The 21,697-nt window shown below is 53.6% G+C and overlaps 3 protein-coding genes across 19 annotated transcripts in view; 2 read left to right on the top strand and 1 right to left on the bottom strand.

Annotated features, from left to right (window-relative positions):
• Positions 1-21,676, bottom strand: part of STAG3 (STAG3 cohesin complex component) — a 59,352-nt gene extending 37,676 nt beyond the window's left edge. For 3 of the 11 annotated variants that reach the window (XM_015134435.3, XM_015134439.3, XM_077996313.1), the window contains exon 1: positions 1,594-1,851. Coding sequence is in view for 2 of the 11 variants with exons in the window: in XM_077996308.1 (XP_077852434.1) it covers positions 21,606-21,646 (41 nt within the window). In the remaining 9 variants the exon portion in view is untranslated. Of the gene's footprint in view, positions 1-1,536; positions 1,876-7,698; positions 7,845-21,605 lie in introns of those variants that run through there. The other 8 variants (XM_015134438.3, XM_077996310.1, XM_077996315.1 and 5 more) reach the window with 6 other exon arrangements.
• GPC2 (glypican 2) lies at positions 2,206-9,499 on the top strand. The gene is made up of 10 exons (XM_001103286.4): positions 2,206-2,565; positions 3,231-3,389; positions 3,712-4,034; positions 4,841-4,921; positions 5,610-5,772; positions 6,912-7,042; positions 7,202-7,345; positions 7,446-7,585; positions 7,688-7,863; positions 8,611-9,499. The coding sequence occupies exons 1-10, from the start codon at positions 2,400-2,402 to the stop codon at positions 8,862-8,864; spliced, it is 1,737 nt and encodes a 578-aa protein (XP_001103286.2). The 5' UTR covers positions 2,206-2,399; the 3' UTR covers positions 8,865-9,499.
• Positions 10,489-21,207, top strand: GAL3ST4 (galactose-3-O-sulfotransferase 4). Of its 7 annotated transcripts, none has more exon segments than NM_001260777.1 (4): positions 10,489-10,548; positions 11,787-12,099; positions 12,265-12,568; positions 18,856-20,128. In NM_001260777.1, coding segments are annotated over 3 exon segments (1,461 nt in total). In that variant the 5' UTR covers positions 10,489-10,548; positions 11,787-11,974; the 3' UTR covers positions 19,888-20,128.
• Positions 21,677-21,697: the final 21 nt, after the last annotated feature.

Genomic DNA, 21,697 nt, shown 5'->3' with positions numbered 1-21,697 from the left:
ACCCCATCTCTACAAAAAATAAGCAAAAACTAGCTATGTGTGGTGGCACACACCTGTGGTCCCAGCTATTCATGAGGCTGAGGCAGGAGGACTGCTTGAGCCCAGCAGTTTGAGACCAGACTTGGCAACATGAGATGCGTCCAAAAAAAAAAAAAAAAATCTGAGCAAAGCACACACCAGGGCAGCTTCAGACACAGCCCTCTCTAGAGGCTTCAGAAGTGTAAACTGCCTGCTGCAAGGGAATTTAACTCATAGGTTTTTAAAAAAAAAAAAAAAAAAAAAAGGCAAGGCGCCCACGGTGGCTCAAACCTGGAATCCTAGCACTTTGAGCGGCTGAAGCAGGAGGACTGCCTGACCCCAACAGTTCGAAATCAGCCTGGGCAACATAGCAAGACCCTGTCTCTACAAAACAAAACAAAACAAAACTAGCCAGGCGTGGTGGTGCACCTGTAGTCCCAGCTACTGTGGAGAATGAGGCAGGATGATCACCTGAGCCCAGGAGGTCGAGGCTGCAGTGAGCTATGACTGCACCATGCACTCCAGCCTGGGCAACAGAGCAAGACCCTGTCTCTACGAAACAAAACAAAACAAAACAAAACAACTAGCCAGGCGTGGTGGTGCACCTGTAGTCCCAGCTACTGTGGAGAATGAGGCGGGATGATCACCTGAGCCCAGGAGGTCGAGGCTGCAGTGAGCTATGACTGCACCATGCACTCCAGCCTGGGCAACAGAGTAAGACTCTGTCTCAAAAAATAGTAATGAAATAAATAAGACAAAGAGTGGCCCTAAAGCACCAAGGGATTACAGACACCAAGACCCCCAGAAACTCGGCAGTGAGTTTGGAATTGCTCTCCAAAAGCCAAGGCGTGGTGCACGGTGGCTCCCGCCCATAATCCCAGTACTTTGGGAGGACGAAGCGGGAGCGTCGCTTGGGCCCAGGAGTTCAAGACTAGCCTGAGCCACATAGCAAGGCCCTGTCTCTAAAAAAAAAAAAAAAAATTAAATTAAAAAAAAAAAGCCAAGCAATGAAACAGAAAGGCAGCTTCAGACACACCCCTCTCTGGAGGCTTCAGAAGTATAAACTGCCTGCTGCAAGGGAACTTACAGGTTTTAAAAAATGAAATAAAATTAAACCAATAAAGAAATAAGAAAAAAAAATACAGAAAGACCCCAGGCTTACGTTTCTAGAGGACTAGCACCTGATTCCACCTGGAATGGAATGGGAGGCTCTTAAGGATTTGGGGGTGGAAGCGCCATGAGAATAGAGCTGGAAAAGCAAAAGGAGTAAAGGCAGGCGCGCGTTTCCTATTTTTCCAGAAGGTAAAAATATCTACGACTGCCCCTGGGGTAACCGGCTTCGGGATGAGGAGCCTTCCAAGCGCTTAGGAGAGTGGACTCTCAGTCTATGGAGGCCTGGGGAGGGGATTCTCGGGCTCTGTGGCAGAGGCCATTGGGGGCACAGCCCAGGAAGGCTCCTAGTATCAGGGCCGGGAGGGTCGCGAGACGGTGTGTTCTTGTGTCAAGGAGAAACCTCACTGTCAGAGCCTGGAAGAGTGACTTCTGGCGAAGCAGGGTTCAGGGAAGGACCCCCACCTCAGGTCCCTCGGGTGTCTCTCGCCACCCCACCTTCCGCACAGGCGCCCGCCGCTGCCCTTCCGGTGGCGAAAGAGTTCAGAAAAGCGCGGGAAGGCACGAAACACGCTGGGCGCAAGCGCAATCCCAACGGCTCGCCCAGGGCCAGTAGCTATCGCGAGGCTTGGGAGTGTGCGAGCTGGTGCGCGCCACGTTTGAGTTACGCCGCTCCACAGCCTCGTGTGGCCTCAAGCTCTCAGGCGTGCTGCCCTGTCACGTGGGCTTGGGCACGCGTGCGGCCCGCTTTAGCCCCGCCCCCACCCAGGCCCCACCCCCGCAACCCTCAATCTCCCCCTCCATTGGACGGGTTTCGGACCAGACTCGTAGTAACCCCTTTAATCTAGCTTCTCAATTGCCATAGGCTGGATTCCACCCAGGCCCCGCCTTTTGAACAGGATCGCCACGCCCCCAAGGGAGACCACGCCCCCATTTTACCAACCTCCTCAGTGCCAGCCGGGTCCCGCCCCCCTACCGAGCTTCTGCGCTACATTGGCTTAATTTCTTCCTTGCCCCCGCCCCTGAAACCGGCTCCGAGCCATTATTGGCGGGGCCCCGCCTCGGACCCCGCCCCCTGTCCGGCTCCCCGCTCCCATTGTCTCGGCAGATGCCGCCTGGTCCAGCTATCGTGCTCGGTATTCAGTTTTCGGGGGTAGCGCTCTTTCTCTGGCCCGCTGAACGGTCCCACGGCCGAGTACCGGATTCCCGAGTTTGGGAGGCTCTTCTTTCCTCCTTAGGACCCACTTTGCCGTCCCAGGGTGGCTGCAGCTATGTTCCCGCTGCGACCTCTCGTGCTTCTGCTGCTGCCTCTGTGTCCCGGTCCTGGTCCTGGACCCGGGAGCGAGGCAAAGGTCACCCGGAGTTGTGCAGAGACCCGGCAGGTGCTGGGGGCCCGGGGATATAGCTTAAACCTAATCCCTCCCGCCCTGATCTCAGGTGAGGAGAAAGAGGAAGACTAGAGAATTGGGGGTGGGGGCGGGGGCGGGGCCTCCTCATCTCACAATAACTCTCTTCCCTTTCAGAGTGACCGTTATACTAATCTTTTCATCCCACAGTAGTGTCTGTTCTCCTCCTGTAACTTCCTTACCGGGATCACAATAACCCTGCTATGCACAGAATAGCGCTCTTACTCCATCCCCACCCCAGGAATCCCCTCCTCGTAATTAACACCCCCCTATGTGTTTCTTTCTTCACAGCCATGTTCTCGCTGTTTCTATTAGCCCCTTCTATGAGAATACTTTATTGCTCACCCAGTAACCCCACCCTTCCAAGCCCCATTCTTCATCCCCTAGAAGCTGTCCTCCAAGTCCCTCGAGGTCTGGGGTGTGGACGTTGGGGAGGGTCACCTGAGGACACTCTGACCACTGACTTGGCCCTCAGGGCAGCTGTTAAATAGATGATCCCGTGGCTAATGGGAGTGAACTTGGGATGGGTGAGGAGACAATAAGGTGGGGGATAGGGTCAGGTGGGGAAGAAGGTGCAGACAATAGAAAAGAGACCAGGCAGGTAGAAGAGAAGGCATCGTCCCCAGAGAGAGGCGGAAAATGGAAGGAATTTTAGGATTTCACTTCCCACCATTCCTTCACGTCTCCTCTGTCCAGGTGAGCACCTCCGGGTCTGTCCCCAGGAGTACACCTGCTGTTCCAGTGAGACAGAACAGAGGCTGATCAGGGAGACTGAGGCCACCTTCCGAAGCCTGGTGGAGGACAGCGGCTCCTTTCTGGTTCACACACTGGCTGCCAGGCACAGAAAATTTGATGGTGAGGACCTGGGGTCCCCAAACTCAGCTTCATAGCTCTTCTCAGCGCTTAGGACCCCAGCAAGCCTCCTGTCCCCACTCCTTACTCCGTCTGTGAAGACTCCATCCCCTCCCAGCCCTAGTTTAGCCCACCCACCCCCCAGACTCTATCTCCAGGGCCCTGCCCTCCCTCCTTCCCTGTCTGCCCCATCTCTGAGAGTTACTCAGTTTCTGATTCACTTGTCTTTTCTCTTCTCTCCCATCCCCTCCTGCCTCTGCCTGTTCACTTTTCTTCCCTTCTCTGGCCTCACCCACCTTCCACCTGTTCCCTGCATTTGCTGCAGAGTTTTTTCTGGAGATGCTCTCAGTAGCCCAGCATTCTCTGACCCAGCTCTTCTCCCACTCCTACGGCCGCCTGTATGCCCAGCACGCTCTCATATTCAATGGCCTGTTCTCTCGGCTGCGAGACTTCTATGGGGAATCTGGTGAGGGGTTGGATGACACCCTGGCGGATTTCTGGGCACAGCTCCTGGAGAGAGTGTTCCCGCTGCTGCACCCACAGTACAGCTTCCCCCCTGACTACCTGCTCTGCCTCTCACGCTTGGCCTCATCTACCGATGGCTCTCTGCAGCCCTTCGGGGACTCACCCCGCCGCCTCCGCCTGCAGGTGAGGGATCCTGAGGCCTGAGCTTCAACCACTTCTGACCTAGTGACCCCTGAACTGTGCACCACTCATCTCCAAACTGGTGTGTTCCAGTCACCTCTGACCTGGTGATCCTCCCATCTTGCATTGAAGCCATTTCTGACCTGGTGATGCCTATCCTGAGCTTTACTTACCACTGCCCAACCCAGTGCCCCTTGGTCTTCTTGAAGCAGATGCCCCAACCCCTGCCACCTCCCATTCTGTGCCCTAGTTTCACACAAACAGTCACCTACCCTTAACCTCCAGCCACCTTTGTGCCAACCCCTCCCTAATCCTAACACCTTGACTTCCTCTGGTTCAACTAAACAGGAATTATGTATTCAATATGCAAAAGGTATTTTCTTTTATAGTATCACATTTAGTTGTCATCATCACCCTGCAAGGTAGAGAGTCATGCCCTTATTTTACAGATGAGAAAACTGAGGCTCCCAGAGGTTAAGCTTTCCAGCCAGTAAATGGCAGAACCGTGGCTCACATCCAGGTCTTCTGGCTTCAAGTTCAGTGTTAGTTCCGATACACAATTTCTCTATCTCTAAGCCCTGTACAACATAATCCCTCCATCTCTTCCCAAGCCTTCCTTTGGTTTTCTTTAAGACTATAATTCCTGTGGGGCTCTTGAACCTGCCTCTCTGTACCACCCAACACTCAACCCACTTTGAGAGAACCCCACAAACCCAACCCTCACTGCTCTTGATGCAGTCTCTTGGCTCTAGCCTTGACTGACCCATAACACCCTTGTGGTTTTTCTCATCTTCTTTGCCTTCTCCCAGATAACCCGGACCCTGGTGGCTGCCCGAGCCTTTGTGCAGGGCCTGGAGACTGGAAGAAATGTGGTCAGCGAAGCGCTTAAGGTTAGAGGGGGCCTGAGTGTGGGCAGGGGCCAGGGAGGGAGAGGCGGAAGTGAGAGAGACCCCACGAGGAAGAATTAGCCACCAGCCAGCACGACAGGCCTGGGGCTCTGTCTGCCTCTAGGCCCTGGTGTCCCAGGATGAATTAGGAAGGAGGGAGCTGGAGTGAAACCTCCACTGGTCCACGATCCATGATCTCTGACCCCCTCCTACCCTCTGTGGACCCTTAACCCCCATCAGTCCCCAAGGGCCTGCTCATCTCCATAGCAGTCAGAGATTGGATACTGCCCCTGCCCAACCCCCCAGAAGCCCTCAATGACTCCACTTCCCTGCTGCTGAAGGCCAGATGCCTGGCTTGGCCTCTCTCACTGCCCATCCTCTACCTGACCTCCCAGCCTCACCTTCTGCCTCCTGACCGCCTCCTCCCTCCCCAGCTGTGATGGGCTCACTCTTGTCCTTGAATCTTCCCTCCACCCCTAACTGCCTCTTTAGTTCCACCCCTCCCACGAATCAGTGTCAGCAACCTGGAACCTCCCTCCTCAGATCTGTGACAATCTTACCTGCTGCCACATGTTGTCACCAGCCCTAGGCGTGGGGTGGGGTATATGATTTCTGTCTGTGCCTGGCACCAAGCCGGGCTGAGAGAAGCCACAATGTTTGTGGAGGACATAGCCCCACTCTCTGCCCCCAGGTGCCGCTGTCTGAAGGCTGCAGCCAGGCTCTGATGCGTCTCATCGGCTGTCCCCTTTGCCGGGGAGTCCCCTCACTTATGCCCTGCCAGGGCTTCTGCCTCAACGTGGTTCGTGGCTGTCTCAGCAGCAGGGGACTGGAGCCTGACTGGGGCAACTATTTGGGTGAGGGGATTCAAGAAAGCCTGGAGCCAGGCATGGTGGCTCACACCTGTAATCACAGCACTTTGAGAGGCTGAAAGGCAGGAGGATCACTTGAGGCCAGGAGTTGGAACCCATCAGGGGCAACATAGCTAGACATCATCTCAAGAAAGAAAGAAAGAGAGAAAGAGAGAAAGAGAGAGAGAGAGAGAGAGAGAGAGGGAGGGAGGGAGGGAGGGAGGGAGGAAGGGAGGAAGGGAGGAAGGAAAAAAAAAAAAAATTAGCCAGGCGTGGTAGCGCCCACGCCTGTAGTCCCAGTTACTCCTGAGGCTGAGGCAGGAGATCACTTGAGGCCAGGAGTTGGAGGCCAGCCTGGGCAATGTAACTAGACCCCATCTCTACCAAAAAAAAAAAAAAAAAAAGAAAGAACTCATTACGCGTGGTGGCACACATGCCTGTTGTCCCAGTTACTCCAGAGGCTGAGGCAGGAGGCTCCCTTGATCCCAGGAGTTAGAGCCTGCAGTAAGCTATGATGGTGCCCCTATACTCTAGCCTGGGCAAGAGAGTAAGACCCTGTCTTTTAAAAAAAATCCTTAAATTGGCCAGGCACAGTGGCTCACACCTATAATCTTAGCACTCTGGGAGACCGAGGCAGGCAGATCACAAGGACAAGGTCAGGAGTTCGAGGCCAGCCTGGCCAATAGGGTAAAATCCTGTCTCTACTGAAAAGAAAAAAAAAAAAAAATACAAAAATTAGCCGGACATGGTGGTGGGCGCCTGTAGGCTGATGCAGAAGAATTGCTTGAACCCAGGAGGCGGAGGTTGCAGTGACCCGAGATCACGCCAGTGCACTCCATCGAGCCTGGGTGACAGAGGGAGACTCAGTCTCAAAAAAAAAAAAAAAAAAAAAAAAAAAAAAAAAATCCTAAAATTTAAATTTAAATTTTAAAAAAGTCTGGAATGGGGGAGGGTCCTGAGTAAGGCTAGGGGTGAACTGGAGAGGGGCTCTAAAGCCAAACTGGGAGAAAACATGGGAGGAAGCTCATGTAAGTTTCCCCGAAACACTCTACTGCTTCTCTAAGGCCCGATTGAGGATTTTCGGGAACATCCTAGTTCAGTATCACCACTCATCCCATCCTTTCTCTTTCTCTGCCTCCCTTAAGATGGTCTCCTGATCCTGGCTGATAAGCTCCAGGGCCCCTTTTCCTTTGAGCTGGCGGCTGAGTCTATTGGGGTGAAGATCTCAGAGGGTTTGATGTACCTGCAGGAAAACAGTGCGAAGGTGTCCGCCCAGGTACGGGGAAGAGAAGGGTGGAGGTGAGACCCGGGGCGGGGACGGTGTGGGTGTCAGGGAGACAGTATAGGGGATCTGAGAAGAGACTCTGGGGTCAGAGTGAGGACGCAGTGTGATTTCCCCCAAGGGTGACTGTGAGGTCTCTTCCCCGTGCCGCAGGTGTTTCAGGAGTGTGGCCCCCCCCACCCGGTGCCGGCCCGCAACCGTCGAGCCCCGCCGCCCCAAGAGGCGGGCCGGCTGTGGTCGATGGTGACCGAGGAGGAGCGGCCCACGACGGCCGCGGGCACTAACCTGCACCGGCTGGTGCGTGGGGTGACCAAGGAGTTGGGGGCGGGAGGGGCGGGGTCGGGGATGGGGATGGGGGTTGCGCTCCAGCTCGCCCCGCCCCTTCTCTCCTGCCCAGGTGTGGGAGCTCCGCGAGCGTCTGGCCCGGATGCGGGGCTTCTGGGCCCGGCAGTCCCTGACGGTGTGCGGAGACTCTCGCATGGCAGTGGACGCCTCGCTGGAGGCAGCGCCCTGCTGGACCGGAGCCGGGCGGGGCAGGTGAGCCTCGGGGGCGTGGTGGGGCAGCAGGGGGCGGGGCCGCGGCCGGGAGGGGCGGGGCCGCGCGCATGAGTGAGAGCTTCGGGGCTGCTCTGCTCGCAGGTACTTGCCACCGGTGGTCGGGGGCTCCCTGGCCGAGCAGGTCAACAACCCCGAGCTCAAGGTGGACACCTCGGGCCCCGATGTCCCGACACGGCGGCGTCGGCTACAGCTCCGGGCGGCCACGGCCAGGATGAAGGCAGCCGCACTGGGACACGACCTGGACGGGCAGGACGCGGGTGAGACCCCGGCATTCCTGAGCCTGAGCCCCGCCCACTGCCCTTAAGCCTCTCCCCTCTCCTGGTAGTTCCCGCCCGTGCCTCTGCTCTTAGCATTCATTCATTCATTAATTCATTCAACGAGCATTTATTGAGGGTTGACCTCAAAGACTGGGGGTAACAGATCAATGAGGGGATCTCTATCCTTTCGGGCCAGTAGGGAAGACACGAAAACATTCTTACAGAACAGTGGGAAGACCCTTATAATGGGCAAAGGGCAGTGGGAAATGGGGGAGGGGGCAACTTGGGGGAGGCTGGGAAGCCAGGGTGGTAGGTGACATTGGGTTGCCTCCCCAGAGTGGAATTTGCCAGACAGAGAGGCAAGGCACAGACACTCACTGTTTTCTTCTCTTCTGTCTCTGTCTCTGTCACTTCCCCCACCCCTCTTCCTGGCTGCTCTCTGCTTCTGTGTACTTATGATTTTTCTGTTTTTTCCTGTTATCCTATCTCCCCATCTGCCTGTCTTTTTTCTCTCTGTCTCATTGTCTCCCATCATGATCTCTCCCCGCTATGTCTGCTGTCGGATCTCTCTCTTTCCCTCTCTCCCTGCCTTCCTATCACTCATGGTCTTTCTCCCTTACCCAACCCGGCATCCACCTGTGTCTCCCTCCCCTGCCTCTCTCTTTCTGTTTTTATCTCAATTTCTTTTTCTCTGTCTCCCTCTGCCTCTCCCTCCCATCCCGTCTCTGTCCCTCTTCTTCCTTGCAGATGAGGATGCCAGCGGCTCTGGAGGGGGACAGCAGTATGCAGATGACTGGATGGCTGGGGCTGTGGCTCCCCCAGCCCGGCCTCCTCGGCCTCCATACCCTCCTAGAAGGGATGGTTCTGGGGGCAAAGGAGGAGGTGGCAGTGCCCGCTACAACCAGGGCCGGAGCAGGAGTGGGGGGGCATCTATTGGTTTTCACACCCAAACCATCCTCATTCTCTCCGTCTCAGCCCTGGCCCTGCTTGGACCTCGATAACAGGGGAGGGGTGCCCTAGCATCAGAAGGGTTCATGGCCCTTTCCCCTCCTCCCCCCTCAGCTGGGCCTGGGGAGGAGTCGAAGGGGGCTGCAGAGAAGGTAGAGAAGGGACTTTGCAGGTGAATGGCTGGGGCCCCAAATCCAGGAGATTTTCGTCAGAGGTGGGTGGGTGTTCACAATATTTATTTTTTCATTTGGTAATGGGAGGGGGGCCTGGGGTATTTATTTAGGAGGCAGTGTGGTTTCCTTAGAGGGTATAATCTCCAGCCCTCTAAGGCTGGGGCTGGTGATCAGCCCCAACAGAGAAAGTGAGGAGTTTAGAGTTGCAGCTGGGGAAGGGGGTTGAAGGAAGTTGGAAGTTGGGAGGGGTGGGGGCATCTGGTCTCAGAAATGGACAAAGCTGGATGCTGACAGGGTGTGGGGCAGGGGACTGGGGGTGCTTGAGTAGGATGTGAGGCTTCATGGGCCTGGGTTCTGTTGAGGTTTTTCAGTATCAATTTCTTAAACCAAAATTTAAAAAAGACAACGTGGGGGGGTGCTCATCTCGTGACCTCTGCCACCCACATCCTTCACAAATTCCATGTTTCAGTGTTCGAGTCTGTGTTTATTCTGTAAATAAATGGTAATGTATTGGACCCCATGTGTGGCTTCTGTGCTGTCACCGTCAGTGCCTGAGCCCTGGCTTCCAGCAGAGGTCTCAGAGCCTCTCTGACTGGCTCATTTTCTGCCAGCTTTTCACCTCCCTTGGCACCTGTCCCCCAGGAGGTGGGTCTAGGGAATAACCTCTGATCTCCCACCCTCTGGGCCTCTGACTATCTTTGTTTGTACAACAGGGAGAATTGTGGGGACCAAATAGAATCTGTGTGAAAAAGCACCTTGTCACCTGCAAAATGCTCTTTGAACATGAGGCTTTTTTTTTTTTGAGATGGAGTCTCACTGTTGTCGTGAGGGTGGAGTGCAATGGTGCGATCTCGGTTCACTGCAACCTCCCTCCTCCTCCCCAGTTCAAATGATTCTCCTGCCTCAGCCTCCTGAGTAGCTGGGATTACAGGCGCCTGCCACCACACCCAGCTAGTTTTTGTATTTTTAGTGGAGACGGGGTTTCACCATGTTGGCCAGGCTGATCTCGAACTCCTGACCTCAAGCAATCCGCCAGCCTCGGCCTCCCAAAGTGCTGGGATTACAGGCATGAGCCACCACGCCCGGCCACGAGGCATTATTAAGGTGACCACACCACTGTCCCCTGCCTTCAGGATGGGAGGCCTTGTTCTCTGAGCATCAGTCTCTGGCTACCTTGCCATATCTTTGACAATGTCTGCTTTCAAATATCACTTTCTCCTTCCTTCCTTCTTTCTTTCTGCCGCCTGAATGAATCTTTTGTTCTGCGGCAAGCCAAGAGAAAATGGTAGGATTGATTCCCAAGTGTGAAAGGGGGGTGGAAGTGGTGTCTTCCAAGGGGAGTCTGGGTGCCCTGCCGGAGAGGGGAAGATGCAGCGGGGGAGAGACCTAGAACTGCGATCAAAGCTACAGCAGCTGCTGGGGCTGGCGGGACAAAGGGAGGAGGGAGGAGCCTGGGCGCTGAGAAAGTTCTTGGGGAAAGTTGAGCTGAGCCAAGAGTGGGGCGGTGGCTGGGGAGGGCGGGAGGGCCCGGCCTGATTTCCCTTGCTGCTCCCCTTGTGGCCTGGTGAGTGGGAAGTGAAACCAAGGATAGGACCAGTGGAGGGACCTTCTAATTTATGGGAGGAGACGTGAGGGGTTCATGGGACCCCGGCAGGGGCAACTGACTGGGCAGTCACCAAAGCTGGAGGGGACAGAGGGCTGGGATCTCCAATCATGGGAAGGGAGAGATGGATGGAAGGAAATGAAGGGCTCTGGGTAGGGGAGACACAGCTGGACCCCAGAGGCTGTGATCGGGGAGGGAATTGGGGAGTGATGCCAGAGGGGCCGGGTCTCCGGGAGTAAAAGTGTGGCTTCTCTCTGCCTGGGGTTACCCCTGGCTCATCGGAGCAGGGAGCTGTCGGGGCTTGTTGGAGGGGGCTGTGGTCCTTGATCGTGAGTTGTAATCTGAAGGGGCGGGGCTGGACTCCTGGTTGATTAGGAAGCTCGGGCTTGAGAAGGAACTCTACAGTTAGTATTTGTGCCTTTCTCCATATCTTTGTGTCATAGTCTCTCTGTCTTTCTGTGTCTGTCTGTCTCTCTCTCTCTCTCTCTATCTCTCTCTCCCTCTCCAGCCCCACCCTTTCAGTCTCCTCCGGGTGCACTGATAAGGTTGGAAAGTGGCATGGAGGGTTAAGTCCGGGAATCTGGGCTTCACAAGTAGCCACACGTCTCCCCCAGCCCCTGTCGCACATGGGGGTCTGCCCCGTGCTGAGACAGAGGAAAAAGAGGTGTGGGAATTTAGAACACAGTGGCTCTTGCCCATTGCAATGCCACTCCTGGAAGTCCAACCTCCCTTCCTCCTGCCTGGGTTCATCCACCTGTGTCCTGTCTGATCCTCATTCCCACTGTATGGCTTCCCTTCCTGGCCCTGGGATAGGGCTCTTCATCCCCATCTGTGACACCCAGAGGGGCTCAGGAGGAAGCCAGGGTCCCGACCATAGTCTGACCTGACTGTCTTAATGAGCTGATTGGTCTGATCTCTCTTTTGCTGGCTGTTTCATTCATGAGCTGGGGCTTTTTCTCTCCTTCCCTTCTAAGTCCCCGAGGCTCAGGGACAACTGTAGGTGGGGAGCTGGGGGAATTGGAGATAAGACAGTGATAGAGCGGAGGGAGTAGTTGTGGGGCCACCTAGGACAGTCTGGGTGTAGACCGCATTCCCAGCCACTCCCCTTCCCTGAATCAGGTCTCAGCTGCAGCAGGAGAGAAGGTTCACTCTGCCTCTCTCCTTAGACTTCCCTTCTTCCCCCCTCATTTCCCTCCTAGACGCTGACAGAGGCAAAAATCTGCTAACTCAGGGGGCAGACTCAACCAAGACTGCAAACAGGCCTGGGGAATGACCCCCCGATCTGCAACCGGCGCCTTCCGCGGCTGCACGGCTTTCTCCAGCTGTCTCTGCCCCTGTTCCTGGCCCTGGCTCCATCCCTCTCTCATCTCACCCTTCCCTGTGCCACATGGGCCCTCTGTCTCCTGCCAGGACGCTGCGGCTCTGGGGACCTCGGAGCCTAGGGGTGGCTCTGGGAGTCTTCATGACCATTGGCTTTGCACTCCAGCTCTTGGGAGGGCCCTTCCAGAGGAGGTAAGTTCCCACTTTGCCCCAGCTCCTTCTAGATGCCCCACACTTGCTCTTCCCCATCCCGCCTGGGGCTGGTGACTCTTAGGGACTCGGAAGCCTCCATGTCCTCTGTCCCTTCCACCCATTTGCTGCTGAGGGACAGGACACTCCCCCTGCATCTCTTCCCAGGCTACCAGGGCCACAGCTCCGACAGCCCTTGGCCCCATCTCTACGACCAGCCCTTCTGTCCTGCCCACCCCGGCAGCGACTGGTGTTCCTGAAGACGCATAAATCTGGGAGCAGCTCTGTGCTGAGCCTGCTTCACCGCTACGGGGACCGGCACGGGCTGCGCTTCGCCCTCCCTGCCCGCTACCAGTTTGGCTACCCAAGGCTCTTCCAGGCCTCAAGGGTAAAAGGCTACCGCCCCCAGACTGGAGGCACCCAGCTCCCCTTCCACATCCTCTGTCACCACATGAGGTTCAACCTGAAAGAGGTAAGGAGTGTCGCAGGGGTGGGAGGGACCAGCAAGAGATGGGCTCAGGCTGACACCACCAAGGGAGGGGGCCCAGACTTGAGGGCTCCCCAGGCATCATCTCACCCTAAAGTTGGACACGGGGGCCATAAAGGTGGGGCTCCCTGCCATCCTCTCTACAGGTGTCCCTTCCCCCGAAGTTTCTGGGAGCCCAAGTCCTCCTCTCTCCCTTCTCTCTCTGGCGCTTACTACAGTCTCTCTCTTTCACCAATGTATTTCCCTGGCATCAGTGCCCTGCCAATTTCGAGCCTCCAACTCTCCCTCCAGGTGCCCCTTACCCTTCTTTTTTTTTATTTCTTGGAAGACAGGGTCTTGCTCTGTCGCCCAGGCTGGAGTACAGGGGCACAATCATAGCTCTTGACTTCCCAGGCTCAAGGGATCCTCCCACCTCAGCCTCCTGAGTAGCTAGGGCTAAGGCATGTGCCACTACACATGGCTACTTTCTAATTTTTTTGTAGAGATGGGGTCTTGCTATGTTGCCCAGACTGATCTCAAACACCTGGGCTTAAATAAATAAATAAATACTCCTGGGCTCAAGCCATCTGCTCACCTTGGCCTCCCAAAGGGTTGGGATTACAGAAGTGAGCTTGCCCAGCCTCTGTGTGTATATGTGTGTGTGTGTGTGTGTGTGAGAGAGAGAGAGAGAGAGAGAGAGAGAGAGACAGGGTCTCACTCTGTCATCCAGGCTAGAATGCAGTGGTGCAATTATAGCTCACCGCAACTTCAAACTCCTGGGCTCAAGCGATCCTTTTACCTCAGCCTCCCAACTAGCTGCGACTACAGGTGCACGCCACCACACCTGGCTAATTTTTTTTTATTTTTTGTAGAGATGGGGTCTCACTATGTTGCCCAGGCTGGCCTCAAACAATCCTCCCACCTCAGCCTCGCAAGTACCTAGGACAACATGCCCCTTCCCTTTCTTAGCCTCCCTTCCACTGTCACACCAGGGCCCCAGCTCCCCCACTGCCTTCTGACTTGTCTTCTTCAACCTCCTCACCATGTCTGCCACATTTTGAGGATCAGCTGTACGTTTAGCCCGGGGCTAAGCCCAGCACTTTGGGAAACCAACAGGGGCAGATCACGTGAGGTCAGCTGAGAATAGCTGGGTGGAAGCCCAATCCTGACCTCCAGGAACTTCTATTCTAATGGGGGAGAGAAGAACATACACATTCACATACTCAGACACACACAGGAAGCTGAGGGCTCCTATAGGAAGAAAATCAATGTGTAATTGAAACATACGGGGAAGAAACTAAACTGAATATTTACCAATGCTGAGTACTAATCTTCCCATCACCTTGCCAAGAAGGCATTTTAAGTGTCTCCATTACACATATGTGGAGTTCGAGTCTCAGGGAGGTGAAGAGACTTTCACAGTTAGAAAATGGCACCCAGTAGCCACAGTGGCTCACGCTTATAATCCCAGCACTTTAGGAGGCTGAGGCGGAGAATCACTTGAACCCAGCAGTTTGAGACCAGCCTGCCCAATATAGCGAGACCCCACCTGTACAAAAAATTTAAAACATCAGGCAGGTGTGGTAATGCATGCCTGTAGTCTCAGCTACTCAGGAGGCTGAAGCAGGAGGATTGCTTGAGCCCAGGAGTTGGAGGCTGCAGTGAGCTATGATTGTGCAACTGCACACCAACCTGGGTGACAAAGCAAGATCCTATTGCTAAAAACATAAAGATTAAGGCCAGGCATGGTGGCTCACGTCTGTGATCTTCACACTTTGGGAGACTGAGGCAGGAGAATCACTTGAGCCCAGGAGTTCAAAAGTAGCCTGGGCAACATAGCAGACTCCGTCTCTACAAAAAGATAAACATAAATAAAAATAGCTAAGGGCAGTGGTGCAAGCCTGAAGTCCCAGCTACTCAGGAGGCTGAAATGGGAGGACCACTTGAGCCAAGGGAGTCGAGGCTGCAGTGAGCCAAGATCATGCCACTGTACACCAACCTGGTGGCAGAATAAGACCCTGTCTTGAAAGATGAATAAATAAATAGGCTGGGCACGGTGGCTCACACCCGTAATCCCAGCACTTTGGTAGACCAAAGTGGGCAGATCACCTGAGGTCAGAAGTTCGAGACCAGCCTGGCCAACATGGTGAACCCTGTCTCTATTAAAAATGCAAAAATTTGCCAGGTGTGGTGGTGCATGCCTGTAATCCAAGCTACTTGGGAGGCTGAAGCAGGAGAATTGCTTGAACCTGGGAGGTAGAGGTTTCAGTGAGCTGAGATCGTGCCACTGTGCTCCAGCCTGGGCAACAGAGTGGGACTCCGTTTCACAAAAGAAAAAAAAAAAAAAGGAAAGAAAGATAAATAAATAAATAAAATTGAAAATGAAAGTGGCAGAGCTGGAAGTTGAGCCCAGGTCCATGCACTCCAAAGTCAAGGCTCCAGCTGGAAGTTGAGCCCAGGTCCACGCACTCCAAAGTCAAGGCTCCTTCCGAGGCTTGTGCGTGCGTTTGTATCTGGAATGGTGAGAAGAGTATTCACCAAAGAGGTGAGGCTTTCTGGAGAGGGGGGTTTATTTTACTTTATTATTTAATTTTGATGTTATTTATTTATTTATTTTGAGAGTCTTGCTCTTTTCCCCGGGCTGGAGTGCAGCGGTGCCACCTCAGCTCACTGCAACCTGTGCCTCCCGGGTTCAAGCAATTCTCGTGCCTCCCAAGTAGCTGGGACTACAGGCACCTGCCACCACGCCTGGCTAATTTTTGTACTTTTAGTAGGGATGGAGTTTCACCATGTTGACCAGGCTGGTCTCAAACTCCTAACCTCAAATGATCCGCCCGCCTCGGCCTCCCAAAGTGCTAGGATTCCAGGTGTGAGCCACTGTGCCCAGCCGAGAGTAGGGGGTTTTAAAGGAAAAGGTGGATGTGGCTTGTGGTAAGGACAGCATGAGGCATTCTTAGAGGGAGCAAAACACCAGCAAGGACATGGTGGGGTAAATGTGTGTATGTGCATATAAAAGGGAGAACGTCTGTACTGGTGTGGAAGTTCTGCAGGGTCTGCAAAGTCACCCTTGTTGAAGCTGGAGCTGGAGACACCAGCTGAGGACATGGGCATGCTCTAATAGGCAGCGAAAGGCCACTGGCAGGAGTGAGGCAATGACAGTGACCTTTGAGGTAGGTTTCTCCAGAGGCTAGGATGATGGCCTTCATTGACACCACCATTCACTGAATATCTACCATGTTCCAGACACTTGCACATTCTTCCAGGTAAGTGTTACCCAGTTACTCCGATTTCTAGATGGAGGAATGATGGCTCTGAAACCTTCGATAACCCTCCCAAAGTCACAGAATTAGTAAATGGCAGAGTGGGATTTTATTCCAGGTCCAGATGCCAAAGACTGTTTTCTTCACTTTCCCCTCTGCCTTCAAAGAGACCTGCAGGGCCAGGCATGGTGGCGCATGCCTGTGATCCGAGTGCTTTTGCATGCTAAGGTGGGAGGATTACTTCAGCCCAGGAGTTCGAGGCCAATCTGGGCAACATAGCAAGACCCCATCCCTACAAAAAAAATTAAGAATTAACAGGGTATGTTGGTGTGTGCCTGTAGTCCCAGCTACTCAGGAGGCTGAGTTTGGGGAATCCCTTGAGCCCAGGAGTTTTCAAGGCTGCAGTGAGCTATGATATGCCGCCTAGGTGACAGAGCAAGAAAACACTGTCTCTTAAAAAATAATAAGAGGCTGGGCGTGGTGGCTCACGCCTGTAATCCCAGAACTTTGGGAGGCCGAGGAGGGCGGTTCACGACGACAGGAGATCGAGACCATCCTGGTCAACACAGTGAAACCCCGTCTCTACTAAACAAAATACAAAAAATTAGCCGGGCATGGTGGCAGGTGCCTGTAGTCCCAGCTACTCAGGAGGCTGAGGCAGGAGAATGGCGTGAACCCGGGAGGCGGAGCTTGCAGTGAGCCGAGATCGCTCCACTGCACTCCAGCTTGGGCGACAGAGTGAGACGCCGTCTCAAAAAAGTAAGAAGAATAAGAATAAGAAGAAAATAAACACTGAAAAGTTTTATTTGAAAAATACTAATTTCCTGTCCCCCCCCCCCAAAAAAAAAGAGCATTCACAGGCTGCTATTCAGGTGTGCCATATTTGCAGAGCCGATTGAGGAACACCATGACAGAAGTCAGATTCAATGATGGAAGTCATTTTTGGAGGCAGAAACCCTTTAAGGAGATCAGGAGCTAGGCTCTGACCTGCATCAGCCTGCAGGGCCATGTTAGGGTGTGGTGCAGCCTGATTTCCACCTTCCTTCTTGCAGAATGGTGGAATCACATGTCCCAGCCCTCAGGGCAGCATCCTACCAGGCACCCAGTGCCCCGGCCCAGGGTGTCTTTTGTTCTCTGGGATGCCCAGGAGTCCCTGAAGTGCTTTACCCCTCAGTGATTCTGGGCCTGGCCTGCCCACCTGCTGCCTATGCCTGAGATGGCATTATAGTTGCCCCTTTGCTGCCAGTGATGCCTCTCCCAGGCACTCAACAGGTTTTTGCTGGAGAAATGAGTACAAAGGTTGGTTTCTAGAGGTTTTACTGACTAAGGCAGACAGAAATGCCCGAGGAAATTAATGTTCTCCAGGAGTTTCCTATCCTCCAGGTTTCCTTCCCTCCCTTCTTTCTCTTTTTTCTTTTTCTTTTTTTCCCTTCCTTTCCCTCCCCTCCCCTCCCCTTAAAAATTAGTGCCTGGCTAATTTTTAAGTTCTGGGATACATGTGCAGAATATGCAAGTTTGTTACATAGGTATACATGTGCCATGGTGGTTTGCTGCACCTATCAACCCGTCATCTAGGTTTTAAGCCCTGCATGCATTAGGCATCCATCCTAATGCTCTCTCTTCCTTTGCCCCCGATCCCCTGACAAGCCCCTCCCCTCCCCTTCCCCTCCCTTTACTCCCCTCCCCTTCCCCTCCCTTTACTCCCCTCCCCTCCCCTCCTTCCCCCTCTTGCTCTGGCTCTCTTTCTTTCTTTTTTTTGAGACAGAGTCTCACTTTGTTGCCCAGGCTGGAGTGCAGTGGCGTGATCTCGGCTCACTGCAACCTCTGCCACCCAGCTTCAAGCAATTCTCCTACCTCAGCCTCCCGAGTAGCTGGGATTACAGGCACCTGCCACCGTGCCCAGCTAATTTTTTGTAGTTTTAGTAGAGACGGGGATTTCACCATCTTGGCCAGGCTGGTCTTGAACTCTTGACCTTGTGATCCACTTGCCTCAGCCTCCCAAACTGCTGGGATTACAGGTGTGAGTCACTGCACCCGGCCCCTTTCTTTCAAGGCAGAGTCTTGCTATGTTGTTCAGGCTTGTCTTGAACTCCTGAACTCAAGCAATCCGACCACCTCAGCCTCTTAAGTAGCTGGGACTACAGGTGTGTGCCAGGATACCCTGCTAATTTATTTTTATTTTACTTTAAGTTCTGGGATATATGTGCAGAGCACATAGGTTTGTTACATAGGTACACATGTGCCAAGGTGGTTTGCTGCACTGATCAACCCGTCATCTAGGTTTTAAGCCCTGCATGCATTAGGTATTCGTCTGAATGCTCTCCTTCCCCTTGCTCCCCACCCCGACAGGCCCCAGTTTGTGTTGTTCCCCTCCCTCTGTCCATGTGTTCTCACTGTTCAGCTCCCACTTACTTACGAGTGAGAACACGTGGTGTTTGGTTTTCTGTTCCTGTGTTAGTTTGCTGGAGTAGGTTAGTTTGCTGAGCACCATGATGGCTTCCAGCTTCATCCATGCACCTGCAAATGACATTATCTCATTCTTTTTTATGGCTGGATAGTATTCCATGGTGTATATGTGCCACATTTTCTTTATCCAGTCTATCATTGATTGCCCTGCTAATTTTTTTAGTTTTATTTTTGTAGAGGCAAGGTCTCGCTATGTTGTCCAGGCTGGCCTCGGCAACATAGCAATGCTCAAGCCATACTCCTGCCTCAGCCTCCCGAGTAGCTGCATCGACAGGCACACAAAACATGCCTGGCTCCATCCTCCAGGTTTCTTTGTATGTTTTATCTCATGTATCTTTCATAATCACTTGGGAAAGTATGATTATCCTCATTTTGCAGGTAAGCAAATTGAGTCTCAGGGATGTTAAGTAACTTGCCACGCAACAAGTGATGGAAGCTGGGGATTCCTAGCAGAGCTGGGAGAAGGAGGTTTGAGGAGGCCGGGTCAGTGGACACATGGCTTGTGCATACTTATGCATACCTTCTCCCCAGCCCAATTCTCTCTCTTCTGTCTTCCCTCCTCTGCAGGTACTTCAAGTCATGCCTTCTGACAGCTTCTTTTTTTCCATTGTCCGAGACCCAGCGGCTCTGGCTCGCTCTGCCTTCTCTTATTATAAATCCACCTCATCAGCCTTCCGCAAGTCACCATCCTTGGCTGCCTTCCTGGCCAATCCTCGAGCCTTCTACAGGCCTGGGGCCCGTGGGGACCACTACGCTCGCAACTTACTATGGTTTGACTTTGGCCTGCCCTTTCCCCCAGAGAAGAGGGCCAAGAGAGGGAATCTTCATCCCCCCAGAGACCCCGACCCCCGACAGCTTCAGGTCTTGCCTTCTGGTGCTGGCCCTCGAGCCCAAACCCTCAATCCCAATGCCCTCATCCATCCTGTTTCCACTGTTGCTGATCATCGCAGCCAGATATCAAGCCCTGCCTCTTTCGATTTGGGGTCTTCATCCTTCATCCAGTGGGGTCTGGCTTGGCTGGACTCTGTCTTTGACCTGGTCATGGTGGCTGAGTACTTCGATGAGTCATTGGTTCTGCTGGCAGATGCCCTGTGCTGGGGTCTAGATGACGTGGTAGGCTTCATGCACAATGCCCAGGCTGGACGTAAGCAAGACCTCAGCACTTTCAGCAACACTGGACTGACTGCAGAGGACCAACAGCTGACTGCACGGGCCCGAGCCTGGAACAACCTGGACTGGGCTCTCTACGTCCACTTCAACCGCAGTCTCTGGGCACGGATAGAGAAATACGGCCAGCGCCGGCTGCAGACAGCTGTAGCCGAGCTCCGGGCTCGCCGAGAGGCCCTAGCCAAACATTGTCTGGCAGGGGGTGAGGCTTCTGACCCCAAATACATCACTGATCACCGGTTCCGCCCCTTCCAGTTTGGGTCAGCTAAGGTTTTGGGCTATATACTTCGGAGTGGATTGAGCCCTCAGGACCAAGAGGAGTGTGAGCGCTTGGCTACCCCTGAGCTCCAGTATAAGGACAAGCTGGATGCCAAGCAGTTCCCCCCTACCGTCTCACTGCCTCTCAAGACTTCAAGGCCACTCTCCCCATAGACATCAGACTACAGATTTAGGTGGAAGAGCAGCCACGTTTGAAGGGCACATGTGATGAGTGGGGAGCAGCAAGATGCCACTTCTGCATCTCCCAGAGGGATGAGTCTTTGTCCTGATGCAAGCGTCCTCTTTGCTGGGCTCCCAACAGTGCTTTCCTCCTTCACCCTCTACTCATTTTGTTCTTTCTTCCCCATTTTTCTTTTTTTTTTAATTTTTTTTTGAGATAGAGTCTCGCTCTGTCCCCCAGGCTGGAGTGCAGTGGCATGATCTCGGCTCACCGAAACCTCTGCCTTACGGGTTCAAGTGATTCTCCTGCCTCAGCATCCAGAGTAGCTAGGATTACAGACGTGTGCCACCATACCCGGCTAATGTTTTTTTTGTTTTGTTTTTTTGAGACAGAGTCTCGCTCTGTTGCCTGGCTGGAGTGCAATGGCACCATCTTGACTTACTGCAACCTCCGCCTCCCAGGTTCAAGTGATTCTCCTGCCTCAGCCTCCTAAGTAGCTGGGACTACAGGTGTGCACCACCATGCCCGGCTAATTTTTTAATTTTTTTTTTTTTTTTTTTTTTGAGACGGAGTCTCACTCTGTAGCCCAGGCTGGAGTGCAGTGGCCGGATCTCAGCTCACTGCAAGCTCCGCCTCCCGGGTTCACGCCATTCTCCGGCCTCAGCCTCCCAAGTAGCTGGGACTACAGGCGCCCGCCACCTCGCCCGGCTAGTTTTTTTTTGTATTTCTTAGTAGAGACGGGGTTTCACCGTGTTAGCCAGGATGGTCTCGATCTCCTGACCTCGTGATCCACCTGTCTTGGCCTCCCAAAGTGCTGGGATTACAGGCTTGAGCCACCGCGCCCGGCCATTTTTTAATTTTTAGTAGAGATGGGGTTTCACCATGCTGGCCAGGCTGGTCTCGAACTCCTGACCTTGTGATCCGTCCGCCTCAGCCTCCCAAAGTGCTGGGATTACAGGCGTGAGCCACCGCACCCGGCCTAATTTTTATATTTTTAGTAGAGACAGGGTTTCAACATGTTGGTCAGGCTGGTCTTGAACTCCTCACCTCAGATGATCCACACGCCTCTGCCTCCCAAAGTTCTGCCATTATAGGCGTGAGCCACTACGCCTGGCTTCCCCTTCCCCTTTCTTGCCCCAAGGCAGATCCACATCACCAAAGCTCCCTAGGTGGGCAAAAGATGGAGTGAGCCACAGAAAGTTTGAGGCGTGGTGAGTTGGAATGATACATCCATTTCTCTATGAAATATTTGCTACTAGACTGTTCATTTCTCTCTGAAATATTTGTTGAATGAATAAATAATTTGAAACTTCTACTTGATTTATGGAGGATGGAAAGGGGAGGGATGGAGAATCTTCCTGGAAGAAGTGGGGTTGGAAGGTTTATTTATTTATTTATTTATTTATTCATTTTTTGAGACAAGATCTCACTCTGTCATCCAGGCTGCACCAGTGTCCCAATCATAGCTCACTTCAGCCTCAAACTTCTGGGCTCAAAGGATCCTCCTGCCTAGGCCTTCTAAGTAGCTGGGAGTACAGGCGCGCGCCACCGCACCCGGACAATTTATTTAAAGTTTTTGCAGAGAGGAGGTCTTGCTATGTTGGCCAGGGAGGTCTTGAACTCCAGGCCTCAAGCAATCCTCCCGCCTCGGCCTCCCACAGTGCTGGGATTACTGCCGTGAGCCAACACGCCTGGCCGACAGGGTTCTTACATTTCTTTTCCAAGACGCCTGGCCGCAGCCCCGGCCTGCATTCTCTCAGCCTCAGAGCAGCGGGACCCCGCCCCCTCCTCCACGGTCCGGGC

Source organism: Macaca mulatta, chromosome 3, assembly GCF_049350105.2.
Source record: "Macaca mulatta isolate MMU2019108-1 chromosome 3, T2T-MMU8v2.0, whole genome shotgun sequence".
NCBI lineage: Eukaryota > Metazoa > Chordata > Mammalia > Primates > Cercopithecidae > Macaca > Macaca mulatta.
The sequence above is the reverse complement of the archived record's forward strand: the minus strand, read 5'-3'. Positions and strand labels throughout refer to the sequence as shown.